Raw genomic sequence first — 23,566 nt, forward strand, 5'->3', positions numbered from 1 at the left:
GGGTAATTTTTTGTATTTTTAGTAGAGACAGGGTTTTACCATGTTGGCCAGGATGGTCTCGAGCTCCTGAGCTCAAGTGATCCACCCGCCTCAGCTGCCCAAAATGCTAGGATTACAGTCATGAGCCACCGCGCCCAGCCGAGACAACTTATTTCATGTCCTTATTTATTAATTCACTTAGCAAATACACAGTGAGTCATCACAATATGCCAGACCCTGTTCTAGGTGCTAGGGGTACAGTGGTACCCCCGACACAGGTGACAGCCTGGTGAAGTGATCAGAGGTGTGTGAGCACCAGGGTGAGGGGGCCTTAGCAGAGCTACTTCACACATCCTGTGGAATGACAATCAGTTGATGGGAGAGAGACAAAGAAGCAAGGGAGGACACCAGAATGGTCAGCTGGGGCAGGATGCAAATGATAAGCCATATTAGGAACTTTTCTTTTTTGAGATAGGGTCTCACTCTGTCGCCCAGGCTGGAGTGCAGTGGCATGATCTCAGCTCACTGCAACCTCCACCTCCCAGGTTCAAGAGATTCTCCTGCCTCAGCCTCCCCAGTAGCTGGGATTACAGGCGTCTGCCACCACGCCTGGCTAATTTTTGTATTTTTATTATTTATTTATTTATTTATTTTGAGACGGAGTCTTACTTTGTCTCCCAGGCTGGAGTGCAGTGATGCAATCTTGGCTCACTGCAACTTCCACCTCCCGGGTTCAAGGGATTCTCCTGCCTCAGCCTCCCAAAGTGCTGGGATGACAGGCATCAGCCACTGCACCCACCCCACATTAGGACCTTAAACTTGATCCTTAACAATGGGATGGCATGGAGAGGTTTGAAGCAAGAGAGTGACGTGGTCAGATTTGTGTTTCAGAAAGGTCACCCTGACTCTAGCAGACAGTAGGGATGGAAGAGGCCAAATGGCAGGGTTGAGTGAACTATCAGGATGTTAACACATGGACTAGGGCAGGGCTGTGGGGTTGAAGAGAAGGTCATGGAAGAGGAGTGGGTAAGATTTGGTGACTGACTGATTAAGGGCTAAGGGAAAGTAACAAGTACGGGTGATGCCTGGGATTCTGTCCTCGGTGTCCAGGGTGGGGTGCGGGCAGCCCTAAAATGAGTAACACAGACAGGAGGTTTGCGGGTTGGATATGGAATTCAGTTTTGGATGTCCTAACCAAAACCAGCTCCTGTCCCCAAACAGGAATCAGAGGAACCAAAACAAGCTCCTGTCCCCAAACAAGAAGCAGAGGAAAAACCACACTAGCAAGCTGCAAGAGTTGGCACTGCTGCTGCCCATAGCCCTGAAGACGGGGACCCAGAAGCTCACAAAGGTACAGGGACTAGAGGAGAGGGGCCAGATTTGGGACGCAGGTCTTTAAATAGCAGCAAATGGGTCACCCTCTCCTGGGAAACCTGGACAGATCCTTTCAGTGGCAGCATTCAAATGGGAATGGTGCTACTCTGAACGGGAATTTCCGGGAGTCTGTGATCCCATAACTAGGTGCCTGGAGGATCCTTTTTTGCAAAGGAGAGAGGAGAAACCGGGCTGGGGAAATAGAGATAGCACGAAGATCATTTTTCCAGGAATCAAATAGCCATGGGTTTGAGCCCTCTAGCTTCACAGCTACAGAACTCTGGGCAGTTTCTCAGGCTACCCAGACTTTCTTTTTTTCTTTGTTCTTTTTTGTTTTTGAGAGTCCTGAGTAGCTGGGACTACAGGCACAGGCCACCACACCCAGCTAATAGTTTTTTTGTATTTTTAGTAGAGACAGGGTTTCACCATATTGGTCAGGCCGGTCTCAAATTCCTGACCTCAGGTGATCCATCCGCCTTGGCCTCCGAAAGTGCTGGGATTACAGGCGTTAGCCACTGTGGCCAGCCAAATTTATTCTCTTATGGTTCTGGAGTTCAGAAGTCCAATATCAGTCTCAGTGGCTTTTTCACTTGTTTGGTTGTTTTGGGGTTTTTAGGTTTTGTTTTGGGGTTTTTAGGTTTTGTTTTGTTTTGTTTTGTTTTTGAGACAGGATCTCGCTGTCTCACCCAGGCTACAGTGTAGTGGCTGGACCTCAGCTCACTGCAGCCTCTGCTTCCCAGGCTCAAGCAATCCTCCCACCTCAGCCTCCCGAGTAGCTGAGACTACAGGCTCATGCCACACTCGGCTAATTTTTTATAGTTTTGGTAGAGACGAGGTTTTACCATGTTGCCCAGGCTAGTCTCAAACTCCTGACCTCAAGTGATCCGCCCACCTTGGCCTCCCAAAGTTCGGGGATTACAGGCATAAGCCACTGCACCCAGCCAGTCTCACTGGTTTAAAGTCAAGTTGTCAGCAGGGTTGGTTCCTCTTAGAAGCTCTAGAGAGTTTGTTTCCTTTCTTTTTGCCAACTTCTGGGGGCTGCCTGCATTCCTTGACCCATCATGGTCCCTCAAAGCCAGCATGGAAGCATCTTCAAATGTCTTTCCTGTCCTACCGCTTCTGTTGTCACATTGCCTTCCCTGCCTTTGACATTCCTACCTCTGTAAGATTATATGTGATTACACTGGGCCCACCCAGATAAACAGGAATAATCAGGCCATCTCAAGATCCTTAACACAGCGGGCTCAGTAGTTTGGGAGGCCGAGGTGGGTGGATCACCTGAGGTCAGGAGTTTGAGACCAGCCTGGCCAACATGGTGAAACCCCGTCTCTACTAAAAATACAACAAATTAGCCAGGAGTGGTGGCGCGTGCCTATAATCCCAGCTACTCAGGAGGCTGAGGCGGGAGATTTGCTTGAACCTGGGAGGCAGAGGTTGCAGTGATCCGAGATCGCGCCATTGCACCCCAGCCTAGGCAACAGAGCAAGACTCTGTCTCAAAAGAAAAAAAAAAAAAAGATCCTTAACTCAATCATATCTGCAAAGTCCTTTCTTTCTGCCATACAAGGCAACATATTCATAGGTTCTGGGGACTAGGACATGGACATCTTTGGAACTTTGGGGGGATGCATTATACAGTCCACGATGGTGCTAAAATATTTGAGGAATGTGAGTTTTTGGCATGCATAGGTGCTGGAATAGCCCTTGGGGAGCCAGAGATGACTATGACACAGTCCCTCCCCTTGAGGAATGGCAGTCTTGTCAGGGGACTGGCGATGTTTCATAAATGACCGGATGGCCACATCTCTTGGAATTCTCCCCAGGCCTCAGCCTACTTATTTACCATGTGTCCTCTGCTGTCTTCAGAACCCCTCTTCTCCCACCTCTTCATCCTTCCCTCAGCTGCATCACGGGGTCCTGCTCCACAGACAACCCGCATCCCGGGGCCGTGGGACATGCTCAGTCCAGTGCTCCGCGCCATAGCGGGAGCTGTGAGAATTGCCTCTCCTGTGTTAGAGACTTGGGGTGCAGCTTTGATTCAGAGTGTCCTTCCTCACCACTCTGGCTGGTGAATTGCCCCCTGCCCCGTCTGATCATGTAGGTTCTCCCTCTGACCATGAACACCCCCAGCGTATCACTGCAATTACTTCCTTGTTTCCGACCTCCTTCAGGTGGAGTTCTGCGAGAGCCATAAAGGAGACATCTCTGTCCCCCTTGCCCACAGGGCCTAGCAAGAGCAGAGAGCAGACAGCAGACAGCAGTAACAACCGTTCCCAACTTACTGAGCGTTCCAGGTGTCAGACCTTGAGTGCTAAGTGTCTTAGATACATTTTTCTCATTTAACTCTCCCGCAAGGCTTGTGAGAGATGTATGGCTATGCTCATTCTTTGGTCTGAGGAAACTGAAGTGCAGAGAATGGTCACATCGCCCACAGGCACAGAGTTGAGATAGAAAGAGAGACAGAGAGAAAGAGAGAGGGAGGGATTCAGATGTGGCCAGGCACAGTGGCTCACACCTGTAATACCAGCACTTTGGGAGGCTGAAGCAGGCAGATTGCTTGAGATTAGGAGTTCGAGACCAGCCTGGGCAATGTGACGAAAGTCCATCTCTACAAAAAATACAAAAATTAGCCAGCCATGGTCCCCGCTACCCAGGAGGCTGAAGCAGGAGGATAGCTTGAGCCTGGGAAGTGGAGGTTGCGATGAGTCGAGATCGCACCACTGCACTCCAGCCTGAGCAACAGAGTGAGACCCTCTGTTTTTTTTTTGAGACGGAGTCTCACTCTGTACCCCAGGCTGGAGTGCAGTGGCACCATCTCGGCTCACTGCAAGCTCTGCCTCCTGGGTTCACGCCATTCTCCTGCCTCAGCCTCCCGAGTGGCTGGGACTACAGGTGCCCGCCACCATGCCCGGCCAATTAGTTTTTGTATTTTTAGTAGAGACGGGGTTTCACCATGTTAGCCAGGATGACCTCGATCTCCTGACTTCGTGATCCGCCCGCCTCGGGCTCTGAAAGTGCTGGGATTACAGGCGTGAGCCACCGCGCCTGGCCATGAGACCCCATCTTAAAAGAAATAGAGTCAGATGTATCTCACTCCAAAGGCTCTTGCCTTCAACCATTCTGTCACTCAAGGTTCAATAGATGTTTGTTGAATGACTGAATGAGCTCCCTTTGTTGGGACAGTTACAGGACCTGTTGATCTTACCTTCAGAAGGTCTTTGAGAGTCCAGACTCTGGTGTAGCCCCCAAGCTAACCTTCCTGAAGTTTCAATTACTGAGGCATCTGTCTTGAAATCTGGGATGATGCCCAATTGCTTTCTACATACAACCTTTATACTAGTAATAATAAGTAACATTTATATATTACTTCATGGTTTATAAGGACTTTTTCTTAGCGAGTGCCAACCATATGCTCCAAGCCTGGTATTAGAGATAATAAGCTTAAAAAGACTGAGGCTGGCCGGGTGCAGTGGCTCACACATGTAATCCCAGCACTTTGGGAGGCCGAGGTGGGTGGATCACTTGAGGTCGGTAGTTCGAGACCAACCTGGCCAACATGGTGAAACCTTGTCTCTACTAAAAATACAAAAATTAGCCAAGCGTGGTGGCACATTCCTGTAGCCCCAGCTACTCAGGAGGTTGAGGTGGGAGAATCGCTTGAACCTGGGAGTCAGAGGCTGCAGTGAGCTGAGATCGTACCACTGCACTTCAGACTGGGCAACAGACCGAGACTCCCTCTCAAAAAAAAAAAAAAAAAGACTGAGGCCAGGTGTGGTGGCTCATGCCTGTAATCCCAGCACTTTGGGAGGCCAAGGCGGGTGGATCACTTGAGCCCAGGAGTTTGAGACCAGCCTGAACAACATGGCGAAACCTCATCTCGATAAAAAATACAAAAAATTAGCTGGGCATGGTAGCATGCGCCTGTAGTCCCAGCTACTTGTGGGGCTGAGACAGGAGGATTGCTCGAGCCTAGGAGGTGGAGGTTGAAGTGAGCTGAGATGGTACCACTAAACTCCAGCCTGGCCAACAGAGCAAGAGACCCTGTCTCAAAAAAAAAAAAAAAAAAAAAGACCGAGCGCAGTGGCTCACGCCTGTAATCCCAGCATTTTGGGAGGCTGAGGTGGGCGGATCATGAAGTCAGGAGATTGAGACCATTCTGGCTAACATGGTGAAACCCCGTCTCTACTAAAAAATACAAAAAAATTAGCGAGGCGTGGTGGCGGGCGCCTGCAGTCCCAGCTACTCGCTGAAGCAGGAGAATGGCATGAACCCAGGAGGCGGAGCTTGCAGTGAGCCGAGATCGTGCCACTGCACTCCATCCTGGGCGACAGAACAAGATTCTGTCTCAAAAAAAAAAAAAAAAAAAAAGCGCAAAAAAAAAAAAAAACGAAAAAAGACTATTGGCCGGGCGTGGTGGCTCACACCTGGAATCCCAGCACTTTGGGAGACCAAGGCAGGCAGATCACAAGGTCAGGAGTTCGTGACCAGCCTAGCCAGCATGGTGAAACCCCGTCTCTACTAAAAATACAAAACATTAGCTGGGCCTGGTGGCACGCACCTCTAGTCCCAGCTACTCAGGAGGCTGAGGCAGGAGAATTGCTTGAACCTGGCAGGCAGAAGTTGCAGTGAGCTGAGATCGTGCCATTGCACTCCAGCCTGGGCAACATAGTGAGACTCTGTCTCAAAAAAAAAAAAAAAGAAAAAGAAAAAGAAAGAAAGACAGGGTTGAGCACAACAGCCAGGGCTCAAGACAACGTGGGGCTGCTGGGGACCAGAGACACAGAGGCTGCAGGAAGGACCCCATTCCCCACCCACCCCAACAATTCTTCAGTCGGCAGAGACCTTCTTGTTCTGCTATCTAGCCCTCACTGCAGACCAGTGAGACAGGGGCTACGGCTACAGGCTGGAGTGCAGTGGCATGATCTCAGCTCACTGCAACCTTTGCTTCCGGGGTTCTAGTGATTCTCCTGCCTCAGCCTCCTGAGTAGCTGGGATTACAGGTGCGCCCTACCACGCCCGGCTAATTTTTGTATTTTAGTAAAGACGGGGTTTCACCATGTTGGCCAGGCTGGTCTCGAACTCCTGACCTCAGGTCAGGTGATCCGGCCGCCTTGGCCTCCCAAAGTGCTGGGGTTACAGGCATGAGCCACTGTGCCTGGCCAATATAGGCCGTTTTTGAATCCCTTGTTATACTCTTTTATTTATAATGCTTATCACACAGACTCTGCTGGGTGATTTCACATACCCTAATTTATTTAGTTCTAATGATAATCATCTGAGCTAGAATTAATATCCTCATTCCCATCACACAGGTGAGAAGAACGAGGCTCAAAGAAATAAAAATGCCCCGTTGCCAATACACAGCCAGGAAGTGGCAGATTGGCCCCAGGTTCTCCAAAACCAGTGTCCTCTCGGCTGGGTCACCTCTGTCTCTTAGATCACAGGGTTAGATTATAGCTTCCTTCTTTTCTTTCTTTTTTTTTTTTTTGAGACAGAGTCTCGCTCTGTTGCCCAGGCTGGACTGCAGTGGCGTGATCTCGGCTCACTGCAACTTCCACCTCCTGGGTTCACACCATTCTCCTGCCTCAGCCTCCCAAGTAGCTGGGACTACAGGCGCCCGCCACCACACCTGGCTAATTTTTTATATTTTTAGTAGAGACAGGTTTTCACCGTGTTAGCCAGGATGGTCTTGATCTCCTGACCTCATGATCCTCCAGCCTCGGCTTCTCAAAGTGCTGGGATTACAGGAGTGAGCTACTGCGCCCGGCCTATTGCTTCCTTCTGTGGACCACAATGAATCATTTCAGTGACTGTCTGTGTTTTATACAACACCTTCACATGAGTCCCTTCATCAGACCATGTTTCCTGATTTGGAGTTTGGAAGATTATTGCTGTTGTCTTATTTTTCTAGGGATCCAATTTGATTCAAAAAGTACTTCCTGGTGTTCTTCCCTCACCATTTCCCCAGGATAACTCCTTCTACTCTTCAGATCTCAGTTTATTTATTTATTTGAGACAGAGTCTCTCTCTGTCACCCAGGCTAGAGTGCAGTGGCATGATCTCGGCTCACTGCAACCTCCACTGCCTGGGTTCAGGTGATTCTCTTGCCTCAGCTTCCCAGGTAGCTGAGACTACAGGCGTGCACCACTACACCTGGCTAATTTTTGTATTTTTAGGAGAGACTGGGTTTTGCTATCTTGGCCGGGATGGTCTTGAACTCCTGACCTCAAGTGATCCACCTACCTCGGCCTCCCAAAGTGCTGGGATTACAGGCATTAGCCACCACACCCGGCCCAGATCTCAGTTTAAATGCTACTTATTCAGAGAGGCCTTTTCAGACACGCTAATTTTGGAACCCCTTGTTATACTCTTTTATTTATAATGCTTATCACACAGTCGATCATTTTCGATGATTTGTGAGTTAAGATGTGTTGCTCTCACTAGATTGTAAGCTCCATGAAGTTGAACAAAAGCATCTCCTGTTTACTCTGACACACCTAGCCCCTAGTCAGTCGTAGTCTCTTTCAGCTTTGTGACTCCAGTACCAACTCAGGAGGTATTTGGTGGCTGCATGGATGATTCCTGCAGGGCAGGAGGCATCCTTCTTGGTACTTTGGGGAGACTCATTCCTTTGACAATCCCTGGCTTAGTGACCTCTCAATTCTGTGTGCTTGGGATGAGAAACCAATTTGCTACAGTCTCACCCTTAACTAGTTCATGGTCAGTGGCAGAGAATGAACAATGATTATAAAACAGTGCGGCAAGTGCCTTGGTGGAGGTAGGCCCAGGGTGTCACAAGACTGCAGGAAGGGGGCAGGTGAGGTGGCTCATGCCTGATCCCAGCATTTTGGGAGGCTGAGGCCGGCAGATCTTCTGAGGTCAAGAGTTCAAGACCAGCCTGACCAACATGGTGAAACCCCATCTCTACTAAAAATACAAAATTACTCGGGCATGGTAGTGCATGCCTGTAATCCTAGCTTCTTGGGAGGCTAAGGCAGGAGAATCAAATCGCTTGAACCCGGGAAGTGGAGGTTGCAGTGAGCTGAGAGTGCACATTGCCCTCCAGCCTGGGTGACAAGGGCAAACCTCTGTCTCAAAAAAAAAAAAAAAAAAAAAAGAGTGCAGGAGGGAACAGCTGACCCAGCCTGGGTGAGAGGCAGCACTTCTGGAAGAGGAGACCACTGTGCAGAGGCTCAGAGGAGGAGAAGCCTGTGAGGGAGTTCATGGGGAGAAGAGGAGGGCTTTGCAGATAGAGAATACAGCATGAGCCAGGGGCCAGGCAAGACGCCAGTAAGCGTGCGCCAAAAACTGCACCAGGAGGCAGGCGGACCCGGATTGAGATTCCAGCTCTGCTGCTCCATCTCTGCAGCCTTTATTTGAGACAGTCTTGCTCTGTTGCCCAGGCTGGAGTGCCATGGCACGATCTCAGCTCACTACAACCTCCACCTCTTGGGTTCAAGCGATTCTCCTGCTTCAGCCTCCTGAGTAGCTGGGACTACCGGCATGTACCATCATGCCTGGCTTATTTTTGTATTTTTATTAGAGACGGGGTTTTGCCATGTTGGCCAGGCTGGTCTTGAACTCTTAACTTCAAGTGATCCATCTGCTTCGGCCTCCCAAAGTGCCGGGATTACGGGTGTGAACCACTGTGCCCGGCCAATCTCTGTAGCCGTAGCAAGCCCCTTAGCACTTTGAGCCTCCGTTTCTGTAGCTGTAGCCCCTGTCTCACTAGGCTGCAGTGAAGGCTAGACAGCAGAACAGGAAGGTCTCTGCCAACTGAAGAATTGTTGGGGTGGGTGGGGAATGGGGTCCTGGCTGTGTCTCTGGTCCCCAGCAGCCCCACATTGTCTTGAGCCCTGGCTGTTGTGCTCAACCCTTTCTTTCTTTTTCTTTTTCTTTTTTTTTTTTTTTTTTTGAGACAGAGTCTCGCTATGTTGCCCAGGCTGGAGTGCAACGGCATGATCTTGGCTCACTGCAACCTCTGCCTCACGGGTTCAAGCAATTCTCCTGCCTCAGCCTCCCAAGTAGCTGGCATTACAGGCATGTGCCACCACACCCAGCTAATTTTTTGTATTTTTAGTAGAGACGGGGTTTCACCATGCTGGCCAGGCTGGTCTCGAACTCCTGACCTCGTGATCCGCCCACCTCGGCTTCTCAAAGTGCTGTGATTACAGGCGTGAGCCTGGCCAACCCTGTCTTTCTTTTGAGGCAGAAGGAGATTCTGGTGCATGTCCTGCAGTACATTCAGTACCTCCAGAGAAACATCGATGCCGCCAAGGCCTTGTTCAAATGCCACATCACCACTGGGGAAGGTGGACTTGCGGGTAAGTAGTTCAGCCAGTGTTTCCTGGTGCCTGTGATGTTCCAAGTGTTGTTCCAGCCATCAGGGATACTGAGTGACCCTTCCGTCAAGGCCTGGTACAGGGGACAAAGAGAGATATGCAAGATGCCTCAGGGAAGAGGGGCCTTGGAGCTGGGCCTTCAGGACTGTAGGAGATGCAGGGAAGCCCAGCCAGGCAGAAGAAACAGGCCGGGCACAGTGGCTGATGCCTATACTCCCGGCACTTTGGGAGGCCGAGGCGGGCGGATCGCTTGAGGTCAGGAGTTCGAGACCAGCCTGGCCAACATGGCAAAACCCCGTCTCTACTAAAAATACAAAAATTAGCTGGTGTGGTGGCGGGCGCCTGTAATCCCAGCTACTTGGGAGGTTGAGGCAGGAGAATCACTTGAACCTGGGAGGCGGAGGTTGCTGTGAGCCGAGATCACGCCACTGCACCCTAGCCTGGGCAACAGAGCAAGACTGTGTCTCAAATAATAATAATAATAATAATAATATATACATAAAATAAAATAAATCTGATCATGACCTTCCCTGGCATAAAATCCCTCAGTAATTTTCATCTTCTTCACTTCCCTCCATAGCCAGGTGCTGGAAGCCATTTGGGATCTCATCCCTGCCTTCCTAGTCCCTGCCAAACCTCCCCAGCCTCATCTCCTACCATTCTGCCAGCGTATTTTATTTATTTATTTGTGCTTTTTGTTTTGTTTTGTTTTTTGTTTTTTGTGTTTTTTTTGAGACGGAGTATCACTCTGTCACCCAGGCTGGAGTGCAGTCCACCCAGGTCTCTGCTCACTGCGACCTCTGCCTCCCGGGCCTCTGCCAGTATATTTTACACTACAGTAACAGCGACAGCACCCAGCACATCTAGCCTTAGGGGACTGCTATGTTCCAGGTGCTGTGGTATGTTTCTTTCTTTCTTTCTTTTTTTTTTTTTTGAGGCAGAGTTTAGCTCTTGTTGCGCAGGCTGGAGTGCAGTGGCGTGATCTTGGCTCACCGCAACCTCTGCCTTCCAAGTTCAAGTGATTCTCCTGCCTCAGCCTCCCAAGTAGGTAGGATTACAGGCACCCACCACCACACCCAGCTAATTTTTTTGTATTTTTAGTAGAGACGGTGTTTCACCATATTGGCCAGGCTGGTCTCAAACTCCTGACCTCAGGTGATCCACCCACCTTGGCCTCCCAAAGTGCTGGGATTACAGCTGTGAACCCCCGCTCCTAGCCTTTTTTTTTTTTTTTTTTTTTTTTTTTGAGACAAGGTCTCACTCTGTCACCCAGGCTGGAATGCAGTGGCATGATCATGGCTCACTGTAACCTCAAAATCCCAGGACTCAAAACTCCAGGGGTCAAGCAATCCTCCTGCCGCAGACTTCTAAGCAGCTTGCACTACAGGCACGTGCCACCAATATCCAGATAATTTTCTTTTTTTTGAGATGGAGTTTCTCTCTGTCGCCCAGACTAGAGTGCAGTGGCGTGATCTCAGCTCACTGCAAGCTCTGCCTCCCAGGTTCAAGCCATTCTCCTGCCTCAGCCTCCCAAGTAGCTGGGACTACAGGCGCCCGCCACCACACCCAGCTAATTTTTATATTTTTAGTAGAGACAGGATTTTGCCGTGGTCGCCAAGCTGGTATCACCTCAAGTGATCCACCCATCTCAGCCTCCTAAAGTGCTGGGATGACAGATGTGAGCCATCGTGCCTGGCTCTGGCTAATATTTTTGTTTGTTTTTTTGTAGAGACAGAGTCTCACTGTGTTGCCCAAGCTGGTCTTAAACCCCTGGGCTCAAGCAATTCTCTCGCCTTGGCCTCCCAAAGTGCTGGGATTATAGGAGTGGGCCACCAAGCCTGACTTGTTTCTATGTATTAACTCACATTTAATCGTCAGGACAAATACCGAAGGGAAAAGCTAATGTGGTCCTGTTTTGCAGGTGATGGAACTGAAGCCCAGAGAGGTTAAGGTCACAGAGATGAGCCTGAGTCAGGGCCTGGCTCAGAGCCCACACACATCATCTCCATGCCACGCAGACCTCCAATCACACCCAGTGACTTGCCTGTCCCCAGACACCCCGCGTGTGTCTTCTCATGCCTGCAAGCTCTTACTCAGATAGTTTCTTCTTCTTCTTTTTTTTTTTTTTTGAGGCGGAGTCTTGCTCTTTTCACCCAGGCTGGAGTGAAGTGGCGAAATTTCGGATCACTGCAAGCTCCACCCCCTGGGTTCAAGCGATTCTCCTGCCTCAGCCTCCCAAGTAACTGGGATTACAGGCACCCGCCACCACACCCAGCTAATTTTTGTCCCTGACATGTAGTGTTGAGGACTGGTCATGAAGTGAGAGACTGGAGTCAGGGAGATGAGGAAAGACACTGTTCGGAGTGATCTAGACGGGACAATTAGGCCCAAGCTAGCGCTGTAGATGAGAATGTGGATAGAAGTGAGTAAACCTAGAAGATGTTAATGAGGAAGAATCGAGAGGCCAGAGGGAAAGGCCCCAGTGACCTTGAGGGGGTCGGCTAGGAGACCCTCACTGTGTTGAGGAAGGCAGGAGGAGGTACTGGTGTGGGCGGGGAGAGGGTGAAGCATCCTCAAGGTGCCCAGTCTGGGGAAGTGTTGATTCCGTTCTCCCACTGAGCCAAGGCCCAAAACAGCCCTGAAGAAACCTGAGTTCTCGCCCTCTACTTTCACAGTCCTGACTGAGCGGCCTTGGATAAGCCCTCAGTTTCCACACTGTAAAGTCAGCCTGGGGGCCCACCCTGACCCAGGACTGAGGAGCATTGTCTGGAAGGCAGGAACTGCAGTTGGGTGCAGATGGGGTGGGGGATCTGAGCTGTTTCCCTCTCCATCCCTGCAGGGCTGGGTCAGAAACCAGCCTGGGGCCCAGCCAGGCGGAGGAGACACTCTACCCCCTCCAGCTCCCCAAGCTCTCAGAAGTCCCGTCTCCAGGGGGCGTGCCAGAAGCCTCGGAAGAAGAAGCTGACCCAGGCATCAGGTACAAGCTGTCACTGGAGGCAGAACTAGAAGCCCAGGTCACCCAGGAGCAGGGCTCCTTCTCCAGGGATGTCCTTACTCTGGGGGCCTTCTCAGCACCCTGTGCCGGGGTTCAACTCCCAGCTCCTCCTTGTATTAGCACTGAGGCCTCACACCCGGAAACTTGGGGTTCACTGGTCTATGGCAGAACCTGGGCATCAGTATTTTTTTTTTTTTGAGAGAGACTCTCACTCTGTCCACCAGGCTGGAGTACAGTGACGCATCTCAGCTCACTGCCAGCTCTGCCTCCCAGGTTGAAACGATTCTCCTGCCTCAGCCTCCTGAGTAGCTGGGATTACAGGCATGTGCCACCATGCTCAGCTAATTTTTGTATTTTTAGTAGAGACAGGGTTTTGCCATGTTGGCCAGGCTGGTCTTGAACTCCTGACCTCAAGTAATCTGCCTGCCTCGGCCTCTCAAAGCGCTGGGATTACAAGCATGAGCCACTGCGCCTGGCCAGTGTTTTTTAAAGGTCGCAAGATGATTCTGACAGGGGGACAGGGGTTGAACAAAGAGGCCTGTGATTGAGGATCTGGGCATTCCCATACCAGGCCAGGCATAGCTTTGACACTGACAAGGATGTTTCCCACCTGAACCCTATTCTGGTGACAGGCAGGTGACTCCCAGGCCCCTCTGACACCTGAACCTCTGCTCCCCCAGAAAGCCAGACTCGGACCCCGAAGCCTCGCCGCTCTCTGGCCCTGAACAAGCCTGAGAAGCTGGTGACCCCGTCCCCAGACCAGAAAGGAAGTGGCACAGGGGGGACCACTACCCCTCCAAGGTGCCCTGACTCCTGCGGTCACCCGAGGCCTGCATCATCCTCACCTCCAGGTGACAGAAAAGGAGGACAGTCCCAGCTGACGCTGTTGGATCTGGCCGAGGACACCATCCACTGTGACATCTCAAGTGGGTCTCTTTCCTCACTCTGAACTTAGTCTTTCAGTAAGATGCCACTTTGGGGGCACCTGCTGTGTCCCAGACACAGTACCCGTAGTGGGGGCTGCAGCAGTGAATAGGAAACACCGCCTCTCACTTCTCAAGCTTGTGGCCTTGCTCTGGTGGTCTTCATCTCAGGCTGTGTCGTGACTGTAATGGGGGGACGAGATCAGCGTCATTGTCTTGTGTGGGCTTCCCATCACAGAACCAGGGAGGAGGGCAGGGCCTCCGCCTCAGGCCTCACTTGGCTCTCCCATGCCCCAGTCACTGCACTGGTTTGGAAAACGTGTGGTGATGCTTTCAAGCAGAGAGCTAGGCCAGAGGGAGGGAGGTCGGAGCTCGAGGCTTTGAGGCCTCAAGTCATCTCGTTCCTCTATTTGTTCATTCAGCCTTTTCTTTTTTTTTTTTTTTTTTGAGATGGAGTCTTGCTCTGTCGCCCAGGCTGGAGTGCAGTGGTACAATCTCGGCTCACTGCAACCTCTGCCTCCTGGATTCAAGCGACTCTCCTGCCTCAGTCTCACGAGTAGCTGGGATTACAGGCGCGCACCACCACGCCCAGCTAATTTTTGTATTTTTAGTACAAACAGGGTTTTGCCATATTGACCAGGCTGGTCTTGAACTCCTGATCTCAGGTGATCGCCCACCTTGGCCTCCCAAAGTGCTGGGATTACAGGTGTGAGGCACTGTGCCGGGCCCATTAGAGTTTTTTGTTTGTTTTGAGACAAAGTCTTGCTCTGTCGCCCATGCTGGAGTGCAGTGGTGCAATCTCGGCTACTGCAACCTCTACCTCCCAGGTTCAAGCAATTCTCTGCCTCAGCCTCCTGAGTAGCTGGGACAGGTGCCCGCACCCATGCCCGGCTAATTTTTGTATTTTTAGTAGAGACGGGGTTTCACCGTGTTGGCCAGGCTGGTCTTGAACTCCTGACCTCGTGATCCACCGCCTCAGCCTCCCAAAGTGCAGGGGTTACAGGTATGAGCCACTGTGCCCAGCCCCCATTACAGCTTCTGATAGGGATGTGGGATTCAAAAAACCCAGGGGTGATTTGGGGCACCCCTCAGCCTCACACCGACGTGACACCCTGCATCCTGAGGTTTGGGCTAGGATTGGGGAGTGAGAGGGTGTGTGGCAGAAGCTGGCACCCCTTTGTCCCCTGCTTCTGGGCTTCCTGGAATTTGGTCCAGTCCCCAGGCATGGTCATCCTGATCTGCCCCTTAGGCTGCTGGTGCCAGGGCAGTGTCCAGGATGACGCGCCTTTCCCTGCGCTCCTGGCTCAGGAAGATGTGGCGAGGATCCATTTTCTCAACAAGACCCAGCCCCATCCCAGGTAAGGGCGTCCCCAGGGCACTGAGTGAGTGGTGCTGAGGGGTTTGGTCTGGCGTGGGTGAGGGGTAGTGGGAAGACAGGCCAAGTCACATCCTCTGCGGGTGCCCCTTGAGCACCAATGGAGGCCCAGCTTTGTGTCTGCCATTGTGAGCTCGCAGGAAAGCCTGACTTCCCATTTCCCAGACGTGGTCACAGCTTCCTCACCAGTCTCTTTGCCTCACCTGTTGCCCCTCCATCCCATCCTCATGTGACCACATGGCTTTTCCAACACAGAGACCTTGACCACGGAGTTTGTGGCTTAAAGCCCTTCCTCAGTGCCTGCAGCATAGAGTCCAATTTTTTTGTTTGTTTGTTTGTTTGTTTGAGACAGGGTCTCACTCTGTCGCCCAGGCCAGAGAGCAGTGGCACAATCATAGGTCACTGCCGCCTCAACCTTCAGGGCTCAAGCAGTCCTCCTGCCTCAGCTTCCTGAGTAGCTGGGACCACAGGTGCACACCACCACACCCAGCTAATTTTTTTTATGTTTATTTTTTGTAGAAATGAGGTCCCCCTATGTTGCTGGGATTATAGGTATGGGCCACTGCACCCGGCCCGGATATTTCACCTGGCCTTTGAGACCTTCAGTGGCCCCCAACTCACCTCGTCAGCCCTCTCTCCTGCCCTTCACCCATGACTCTTATACTTCACACCGCCACACATTCGCCATTCCCCAGAAGCCCTGCACCAGCCCCTCTGAGCTTCTCACATTCCAGTACTTCCTCCTGGATAGCCTGCTTCCCTGTGCCCCTGGAAAACTGCCCATCCCTCAGGCTGAGCCCACTGCTCTCCACTGGCTCATCATCCTCCAGTGCCCTCGGTCACAGCACTGCTTACGGGCTGGGCTATCCTCATGAGACTGTAAGCTCCCTGAGGATGGGAGCCTCGACTGACTGAGCTTTACACCCCCAGCACTCCCCCAGGGGCCAGTGCAGAGTGCCAAAGGGGCCCCATAGCAGTTTCTAGCCCAGAGTCTGTGAGTCTGACTCTGAAACTCCACCTCTTGCAGGCAGAAGCTGGTGTTCTATGATTCCAGCGAGGATGTGGACAAAGGGTCCCTAGACGCTGACCCTTGGCTCCCTGCCTGGACCCCAGAGAACAGCCCCCAAGGTGACTGCAACTCTGTCTCTCCTCCTTGTAGGCTGGTGTGGGCCTTCCCATACTTTCAGTGTGAGGATGTCTATGGAAGAGAGGAGGCGGGAAAGGGAATGGAGATCCCCTAAGCACAGGGAAGGCAAACACACAGTGCACCTGCCAGCTCTCTACCACCGCTGCCATGGAGACTTGATAATCAATCACCACTCTTTCCTTGAGCCCAGACACTGCCTCAGAATCATTCTGGGTCTTTTTGGTTTGTTTGTTTTCTTTTTTGAGATAGGGTTTCACTCTGTCATCCAAGCTGGAGTACAGTGGCGCAGTCTCAGCTCACTTCAACCTCTGTCTGCTGGGTTCAAGTGATTCTCCTGCCTCAGCCTCCTGAGTAGCTGGGATTACAGGTGCCCACCACCATGCCCAGCTAATTTCTGTATTTTTAGTAGAGATGGGGTTTTACCATGTTGGCCAGGCTGGTCTCAAACTTCTGACCTACGGTGATCTGCCCGCCTCAGCCTCCCAAAGTGTTGGGATTACAGGCGTGAGCCACCCCTCCGAACTCTTTTTGTGTTTTTGTTTTGTTTTTTCTTTTGAGACAAGTTCTCGCCCTGAGGCTGGAGTGCAGTGGCGCAATCACAGCTCACTGAGGCCTCCAATTCCTGGACTCAAGGGATCATCCTGCCTCAGCTTCTCAAAGTGCTGGGATTACAGGCACGTGCCCCTGCTCCCAACCTCAGAATCCTTTTTTTTTTTTTTTTTGAGACGGAGTTTCACTCTTGTCTCCCAGGCTAGAGTGCAGTGGCACTATCTCAGTTCACTGCAACTTCTGCCTCCCGGGATCAGGTGATTCTGTGTCAGCCTCTGAGTAGCTGGGATTACAGGTGTGCACCACCACGCCTAGCAAATTTTTATATTTTTAGTAGAGACACGGTTTCACCGTGTTGGCCAGGCTGGTCTCGAACTCCTGACCTCAGGTGATCCACCTGCCTCGGCCTCCCAAAGCGCTGGGATTATAGGCGTGAGCCCCTGCATCTGACCTCAGAATCTTTCTTGTTGCAGAGCTGCAGGTAGTTATAATCAGCCTATGGGATTTTGCACATTATGATATTGATTTTTCTTTTTTTTTTGGCCATCCCTGACATAATGCCAAACATCATTTTGCTTCATTTCTTCTTCTTCTTCTTCTTTTTTTTTAATTTTGAGACAGGGTCTCACTCTGTCACCCAGGCTGGAGTGCAGTGGCACGATCTCGGCTCACTGCAACCTCTGCTCCTGGGTTCAGGCGATTCTCCTTCCTCAGCCTCCTGAGTAACTGAGATTACAGGCACGTGCCACTACCCCCAGCTAAGTTTTGTATTTTTTAGTAGAGACAGGGTTTCACCATGTTAGCCAGGCTGGTCTTGAACTCCTGATCTCAAATGATCCGCCCACCTTGGCCTCCCAAAGTGCTGGGTTACAGGCGTGAGCCATCGCAGCCGGCTGCCTCTTCATTTCTCTGATCAAGAATTCAAAATGAGAAACTGAGATTCGCTTTCCGTAGCATCAGGCACTATCTCCTCAATGCCAGCTGCTGTGCTAGGGCAGAGGGTGATCTCTGGCCACACCCCTGAGTCTGCTGTTTCCTTTCCAGGGAGCCCACTGTTCCTGGGGCCTCCCCAGATTGATGTCTGGAGTGGAACAGGCCACCCAAGTGAGATCCTCGGGCTCAGCCCTAGCCTTTTCAGCTCCCCAGGGAAACTGCTGCCAGACGAGATCTTGGAGGATGACATGGAGTACCTGACCCAAGGTGAGGCCCAGGCCTGGCCCTGATGCTTAGTTCATTCGGGAAACATATGGTGCCCAGGCCTGCGCTGGGCCTTCCTGGGTGCCCGGGGTGAATCCTGCCCTGGCCCTGCCTCAAGGAGCCCACGGCCTAGTGGGGGAGCAGCCACAGGCTGGTGTGGTGCATGGGTGGCTTTAGAAGCCCATAGCAGGACTTGAGCTCACTCTGTGTGTTGGAGGTGACCCAGGGGAGTGGGCTGTGAGCGGGATTTGGACCTAGAGTGGGAGATCCTGAAGGAGAACGCCAGAGACGGGGACTCCGGCTAGCAGGGACGGTGTGGCTGAAGCTGGGCGGTGTGGGAGAAGCATTTCTACTCTGGCTGCCCCTCTGGTCTCCCTCCCTAGAGGCTTTCTTTGAAGAAGTGTGCTTAGATCTGGAGTCTTCACCTTCAGCCTACACGCAGGAGGCTCCACAGGAAAAGGTAGACATCCTCTGCCCCTCTGTCCACAGACACATCCATCCGTCTTTCCACACACATCACTCATGGCTTCATTCACTCATCCACTCCCTCACCCTTTCAGCCACCATCTACCCATCTGTCCTTCCACTCATGCGTCTCCTCATCCTTAAAACCGCCCCCCGACCCTCTCTGCGCTCACTGGTGGCCACCAGATGCCGGCTCTGTGCTGGGCACGTGGAACGAATTGCACAAAATGGATAAAAAAGGATAAAAGCTGCCAGGTGCCCATAGAAAACTCACATCATTTTATTCATTTATTTTATTTTATTTTATTTAGACTGAGTTTCCCTGTTGTCGCCCAGGCTGGGGTGCAGTGGTGCGATCTCGGCTCACTGTAACCTCCGCCTCCCGGGTTCAAACAATTCTCCTGCCTCAGCCCCCCTAGTAGCTGGGATTACAGGTGCCTGTCAACACACCCGGCTAATTGTGTATTTTTAGTAGAGACGGGGGTTCACCGTGTTGGCCAGGCTGGTCTCGAACTCCTGACCTCGAGTGATCCGCCCACCTTGGCCTCCTAGAGTGCTGAGATTACAGGTGTGAGCCACCGTGCCCAGCTTCCCACATCATTTTACAACTACTCTACGAAGCAGGGTCTCCTGTGGCCCCATTTTACAGATAAGGAAATCGAAATCAAAAGACTAAGCTGGGCGCGGTGGCTCACACCTGTAATCTCAGCAGTTTGAGAGGCTGACGTAGGCGGATCACCTGAGATCAGGAGTTCAAGACCAGCCTGGCCAACATGGGGAAACCCCATTTCTACTAAAAATACAAAAAGTGTCCGGGCGTGGTGGCTCACGCCTGTAATCCCACTATTTTGGGAGGCCGAGGAGGGCAGATCACCTGAGGTCAGGAGTTGGAGACCAACCAGTCTGGCCATCATGGCGAAATACTATCTCTACTAAAAATACAAAATTAGCCGGGTGTGGTGGTACATGCTTGTAATCCCAGCTACTCAGGAGGATGAGGCAGAAGAATCGCTTAAACCTGGGAGGCGGAGGTTGCAGTAAGCCAAGATGGCACCGTTGGACTGCAGCCTGGGCAACAAGAGCGAAACCCAGTCTCAAAAAAGAAAAAGAAAAAGAAATTATCAGGGTGTGGCCGGGCGTGGTGGCTCATGCCTATACTTCTAGCACTTTTGGAGGCTGAGGCGGGCAGATCACCTGAGGTCAGGAGTTTGAAACTAGCTTGACCAATATGATGAAACCCCCTCTCTACTAAAAATACAAAATTAGCTGGGCGTGGTGGTGGGCACTTGTTACCCCAGCTACTCAGGAGTCTGAGGCAGGAGAATCACTCGAACCCAAGAGGTGGAGAATGGAGCCGAGATGGTGCCATTGCACTCCAGCCTGAGGGACAAGAGTAAGACTCCGTCTCAAAAAAAAAAAAAGAAAGAAAAGAAAAAAAAGGAAAGAAAGGAAGAAAGAAAGAAAGACAGGGTCTTGCTTTGTTGCCCAGGCTGGAGTGCAGTGTCACCATCATAGATCAGTGCCTTGAACTCCTGGGCTCAAATGACCCTCCCACACCACCATGCCCAGCTGGTTTTTTAAATTATTTTTAAATTTAACTTAATTCAATTTCTTTTTTTTTTTTGAGACAGAGTCTCACTCTGTCACCCAGGCTGCAGTGCAGTGGTACGATCTCGGCTCACTGCAACCTCCGCCTCCTGGATTTAAGCGATTCTTGTGCCTCAGCCTCCAGAGTAGCTGGGACTACAGGCGCCCACCAACATACCTGGCTAATTTTTTAGTATTTTTAGACAGAGTTTCGCCATGTTGGCCAGGCTGGTTTTGAACTCCTGACCTCAGGTGATCCTCCTGCCTCAGCCTCCGAAAGTGCTGAGATTACAGGCATGAGCCACTGCGCCTGGCCTATTTTTTTTTTTTTTTTTTTTTTTGCAGAACAAGGTCTCTCTATGTTGCCCAGGCTGGTCTGTAACTCCTGGCCTCAAGCAGTCCTCCTGTCTCAGCCTCCCAGAGTGTTGGGGTTACAGGCGTAAGCCACCACACCCTGCCAATCTGAGCTGCTGCTAATGCTCATGTTATGTCCTAGAAAAGCAGTACTGGGGGGATGAAGGGGCACCACTTGTCTCCCCTCCCATCTTTCTCCCTCATCATGCCCCAGGACACAGCCTCCAAGGCCTCCAAAGACCCTCCTGAGTCCCACAGCCTGCACCGGTCCTCAGTCTCGCTGGACCACTGCTACCTCTCGCTGAGCGGGAACAGCAAGGCGCCATCCAGCTCCAGCTCCAGCTCCAGCTCCAGCTCCAGCTCCAGCTCCAGCTCGGAGGACAGCGACTCGGAGCCCCTGTGGAAGCAGCGAGAGGTGAGAGACACGGCCACATGCCAGGGCCAGCAGGGCCTCCTTCCTCTCTCACCACCCTCTCCCTCCCCCAGGATATGCAGGCCAACCCTGTGGGCACGCCGGGCTCCAGCGAAGAGGACGAAGACACCACATGGACCCCCACCCGGCTGGCCTCACCCCTGCCGGCAGCTGAGAAAAAGGCCACGAAGGGCCAAGTAGCCAGGGCCCCCGTGAAGCCCAAGGAGAAGAAGAAAGGCCCCTGCCCACCCCAGATGAAGAAGAAGTGTGTCAACGGCTTCATCATGTTCTGCAGGATGAACCGGAAGCAGTACATCCGGTGGGTAGGGGGTCGTCTTTGGCCCTGGGGAAGGCCCTGGCTTCGTTCTCTGCCTGCAGCCTGGCCATGCCGCTCCTCACAACTGTCTGACACTTTTTCCCCCTCCAAGACCCCACAAACCCTTCGTGGACCACAGTTCTTCCCCAGAACTGAACCCGGCCCCATTGTATTGGACAGGGTCCATCCATTGTCAGCGCTGAAACCCAATTCAGGCTTTAGACTTCAGAAAAAAAGGAGTTTTTTTTTTTGTTTGTTTTGTTTTTTGAGACAGAGTCTCACTCTATTGCCCAGGCTGTAGTGCAGTGGCACAATCACAGCTCACTGCAACGTCTGCCTCCCAGGCTCAAATCACTGCAACCTCTGCCTCTCAGATTCTCCTGCCTCAGCCTCCTGAGTAGCTGGGATAACAGGCGCGCCACCAGCTAATTTTTGTATTTTTAGTAGAGACAGCATTTCACCATGTTGGCCAGGCTGGTCTCGAATGCCTCACCTCAAGTGATCTGCCTGCCTCGGCCTCTCAAATTGCTGGGATTACAGGTGTGAGCCATCAGGCCCAGCAAAAAAAGAAAATGAATTGGCTTATATAACCTAGAAAACAAGGGTGGGTATAGACTGACTTGAGACATAGCTGGTTTTAGGGCTCACACAGGCTGTCTGGAATCTTTGTCCTTTTCGCTCAGTTCCTCTGTCTTCCGGGCTGGCTTCATTCTCTGGCAGGTGGGGTCACCCCAGGAGGCACAGGCTCGGGTCCTGTCCCCCACCCAAGCGACCCCGGGAGGAGGAGAGGTCTCTAAGGTTTTAAGCAAAGTCCTTGGGACTGACTTTGGTAGATCCGGTGCCAACCCTGAACCAGTCACTGCCAGGCCTGGAGCCAGGGGATGGGGAGGCCCCCCCCAAGCCACAGTGGAAAAGAGCTAGTTCCTTTACAGGAAGATCCAGATGTGGGGGCCAGGAGCGGTGCCCACAGGTCCCCTGCACTCTCCTGGGACACCAGGTGCCCCCTTGTGAACAGCCGCTGAGTCCAGCTCCCTCTGCCTCCTCAGCTCCAGAGGGTGGTCTTGGAGGCCTTGTAGACCCACAAGGCTAGGAAGGGTCTGAGTTCTCAGTCAGGGTGTCCTGCAGACCTCTCCTTACCTCCTCCTCCTTCCTGTCCCAGATCCTGCCCTGGAACCGCTTCCACAGCTGCCACCAAGGAGCTGGCCCAGCTGTGGCGGGTGATGACCCAGCAGGAGCGGAGGCCATACTGGTGAGAGGCCCCGGCCCCGAGGTGTGGGTGGGGGGTGGAAGAGCCTCCCTACCCCGGAACCCTGCTCTGTCTCTGGAGCCTTGGGTGTCATGGCATGGGAGACTGGGCCGAGGAATTTGCGTGTTGCCCCTTCTTATGAAACCCTTCGGGGTGACACAGGTGTAGGGGTACCCCACCACAGCTAAGCTGGGGAACAGCTGAGCCCAGACATGGACCCCTGCCTCAATTCTTTTGCTGTCTCTGCCACACGACTTTCTCGGGGCGTGGTCTGATTTTCCTGTCGCTTGGCCACCTCGACTCCCCCGAATCCTGTTCCCTCCACCTTCAAGGAGCTGCCACCTGCCCTGGCTCCTGACTTTGAACACATCCCAGAGCCCTTGGCCGAGTCCCATCTTACAGACTGGGACGTGGTGGACCCAAGGCTCGCCCAATAGAGGCTAAAACGGTGGCCCAGGCCCCTGCGGGGCCACAGGATTGGGGGTGGTACAGGGATGCCCGGGAGGCGAGTGAGGAAGCCAGGCCATCCTGCCACCGTCTCCCCAGCACCAAGGCTCGCAGGTTCAGCCGCCAGCACAACCGCATCGTGAAGCAGGACGGCTCCAGCAGCGAGGCTGAGGACTGGGAGACGCCAAAGCCCTTCTACCAGCTGCTGGCCGAGAAGGCCTTGCTGCTGCCCCCGCACCTCCAGTGAGAGGGCGGCCCCTCGCCTCGCTCCCCTCACCCCTCATGGCAACCGCGGCTCTTGCTGGAAGCCAGGACCCATCGATGAACTTATCCCTCCTGGGCCTCCAGCCCCTGAGAATGCAGGTCCCATGGGACTGGGGAGGGGGGCACTGATTAGCCCCAACTGCTGGGCACATTTGCCTGGAGCACCAGAGTCACCCACAGCTGCCTTGATTCTCCCCCAGGCTTAGGAAGGAAACCCAAAATGAAATGCGGGGTGTCGGAAGGTGAAGTTTACCCACCCTTCTCCCCTTCCCTTCCCCACCCCAGAGCCACTCGGTTGCAACCCTGTTTATGCTCACCTCACCCTACTCCTCCCTCTCCTGTTCTATTTTTAGACTATTTATTGTTTTAAATAAAATAAAGCAAGTGGAACCTTTGTTACCAGCAAGAGAGACAAGGGCAGGCCCTCCTGCGTCCCCCTGCTGCCCCGCTGGGGTGCTCCGTCCACCCTCATCTGGAGGCCTGTGGCTTGCAAGAGGCCTCAGTGCCACCCCCTCCCCAGCCACTCTGTGCATCTGAATGCAAACCCCTCTTCCCCTCGGGAGGCAGCAATGGGAAGGCCAGGTCTCGAGGTGGG

At 52.5% G+C, this 23,566-nt stretch overlaps 1 protein-coding gene across 6 annotated transcripts in view; it reads left to right on the plus strand.

The window, feature by feature from the left end:
- The window catches only part of MEIOSIN (meiosis initiator), a 35,691-nt gene extending 12,325 nt beyond the window's left edge, over positions 1-23,366 (plus strand). For all 6 annotated transcript variants that reach the window (XM_054673972.2, XM_063801920.1, XM_054673973.1 and 3 more), the window contains 12 exons: positions 1,201-1,330; positions 9,565-9,676; positions 12,534-12,671; positions 13,370-13,615; positions 14,862-14,970; positions 16,015-16,115; positions 17,728-17,883; positions 18,264-18,340; positions 20,501-20,701; positions 20,773-21,017; positions 22,174-22,263; positions 22,807-23,366. In XM_054673972.2, the coding sequence (XP_054529947.1) occupies positions 1,201-1,330; positions 9,565-9,676; positions 12,534-12,671; positions 13,370-13,615; positions 14,862-14,970; positions 16,015-16,115; positions 17,728-17,883; positions 18,264-18,340; positions 20,501-20,701; positions 20,773-21,017; positions 22,174-22,263; positions 22,807-22,954 (1,753 nt within the window). In that variant the 3' untranslated portion in view covers positions 22,955-23,366. The remainder of the gene's footprint in view (positions 1-1,200; positions 1,331-9,564; positions 9,677-12,533; positions 12,672-13,369; positions 13,616-14,861; positions 14,971-16,014; positions 16,116-17,727; positions 17,884-18,263; positions 18,341-20,500; positions 20,702-20,772; positions 21,018-22,173; positions 22,264-22,806) is intronic.
- The last annotated feature ends 200 nt before the right edge of the window (positions 23,367-23,566 follow it).

The sequence above is a fragment of the Pan troglodytes genome, chromosome 20, assembly GCF_028858775.2.
Source record: "Pan troglodytes isolate AG18354 chromosome 20, NHGRI_mPanTro3-v2.0_pri, whole genome shotgun sequence".
Taxonomy (NCBI): domain Eukaryota; kingdom Metazoa; phylum Chordata; class Mammalia; order Primates; family Hominidae; genus Pan; species Pan troglodytes.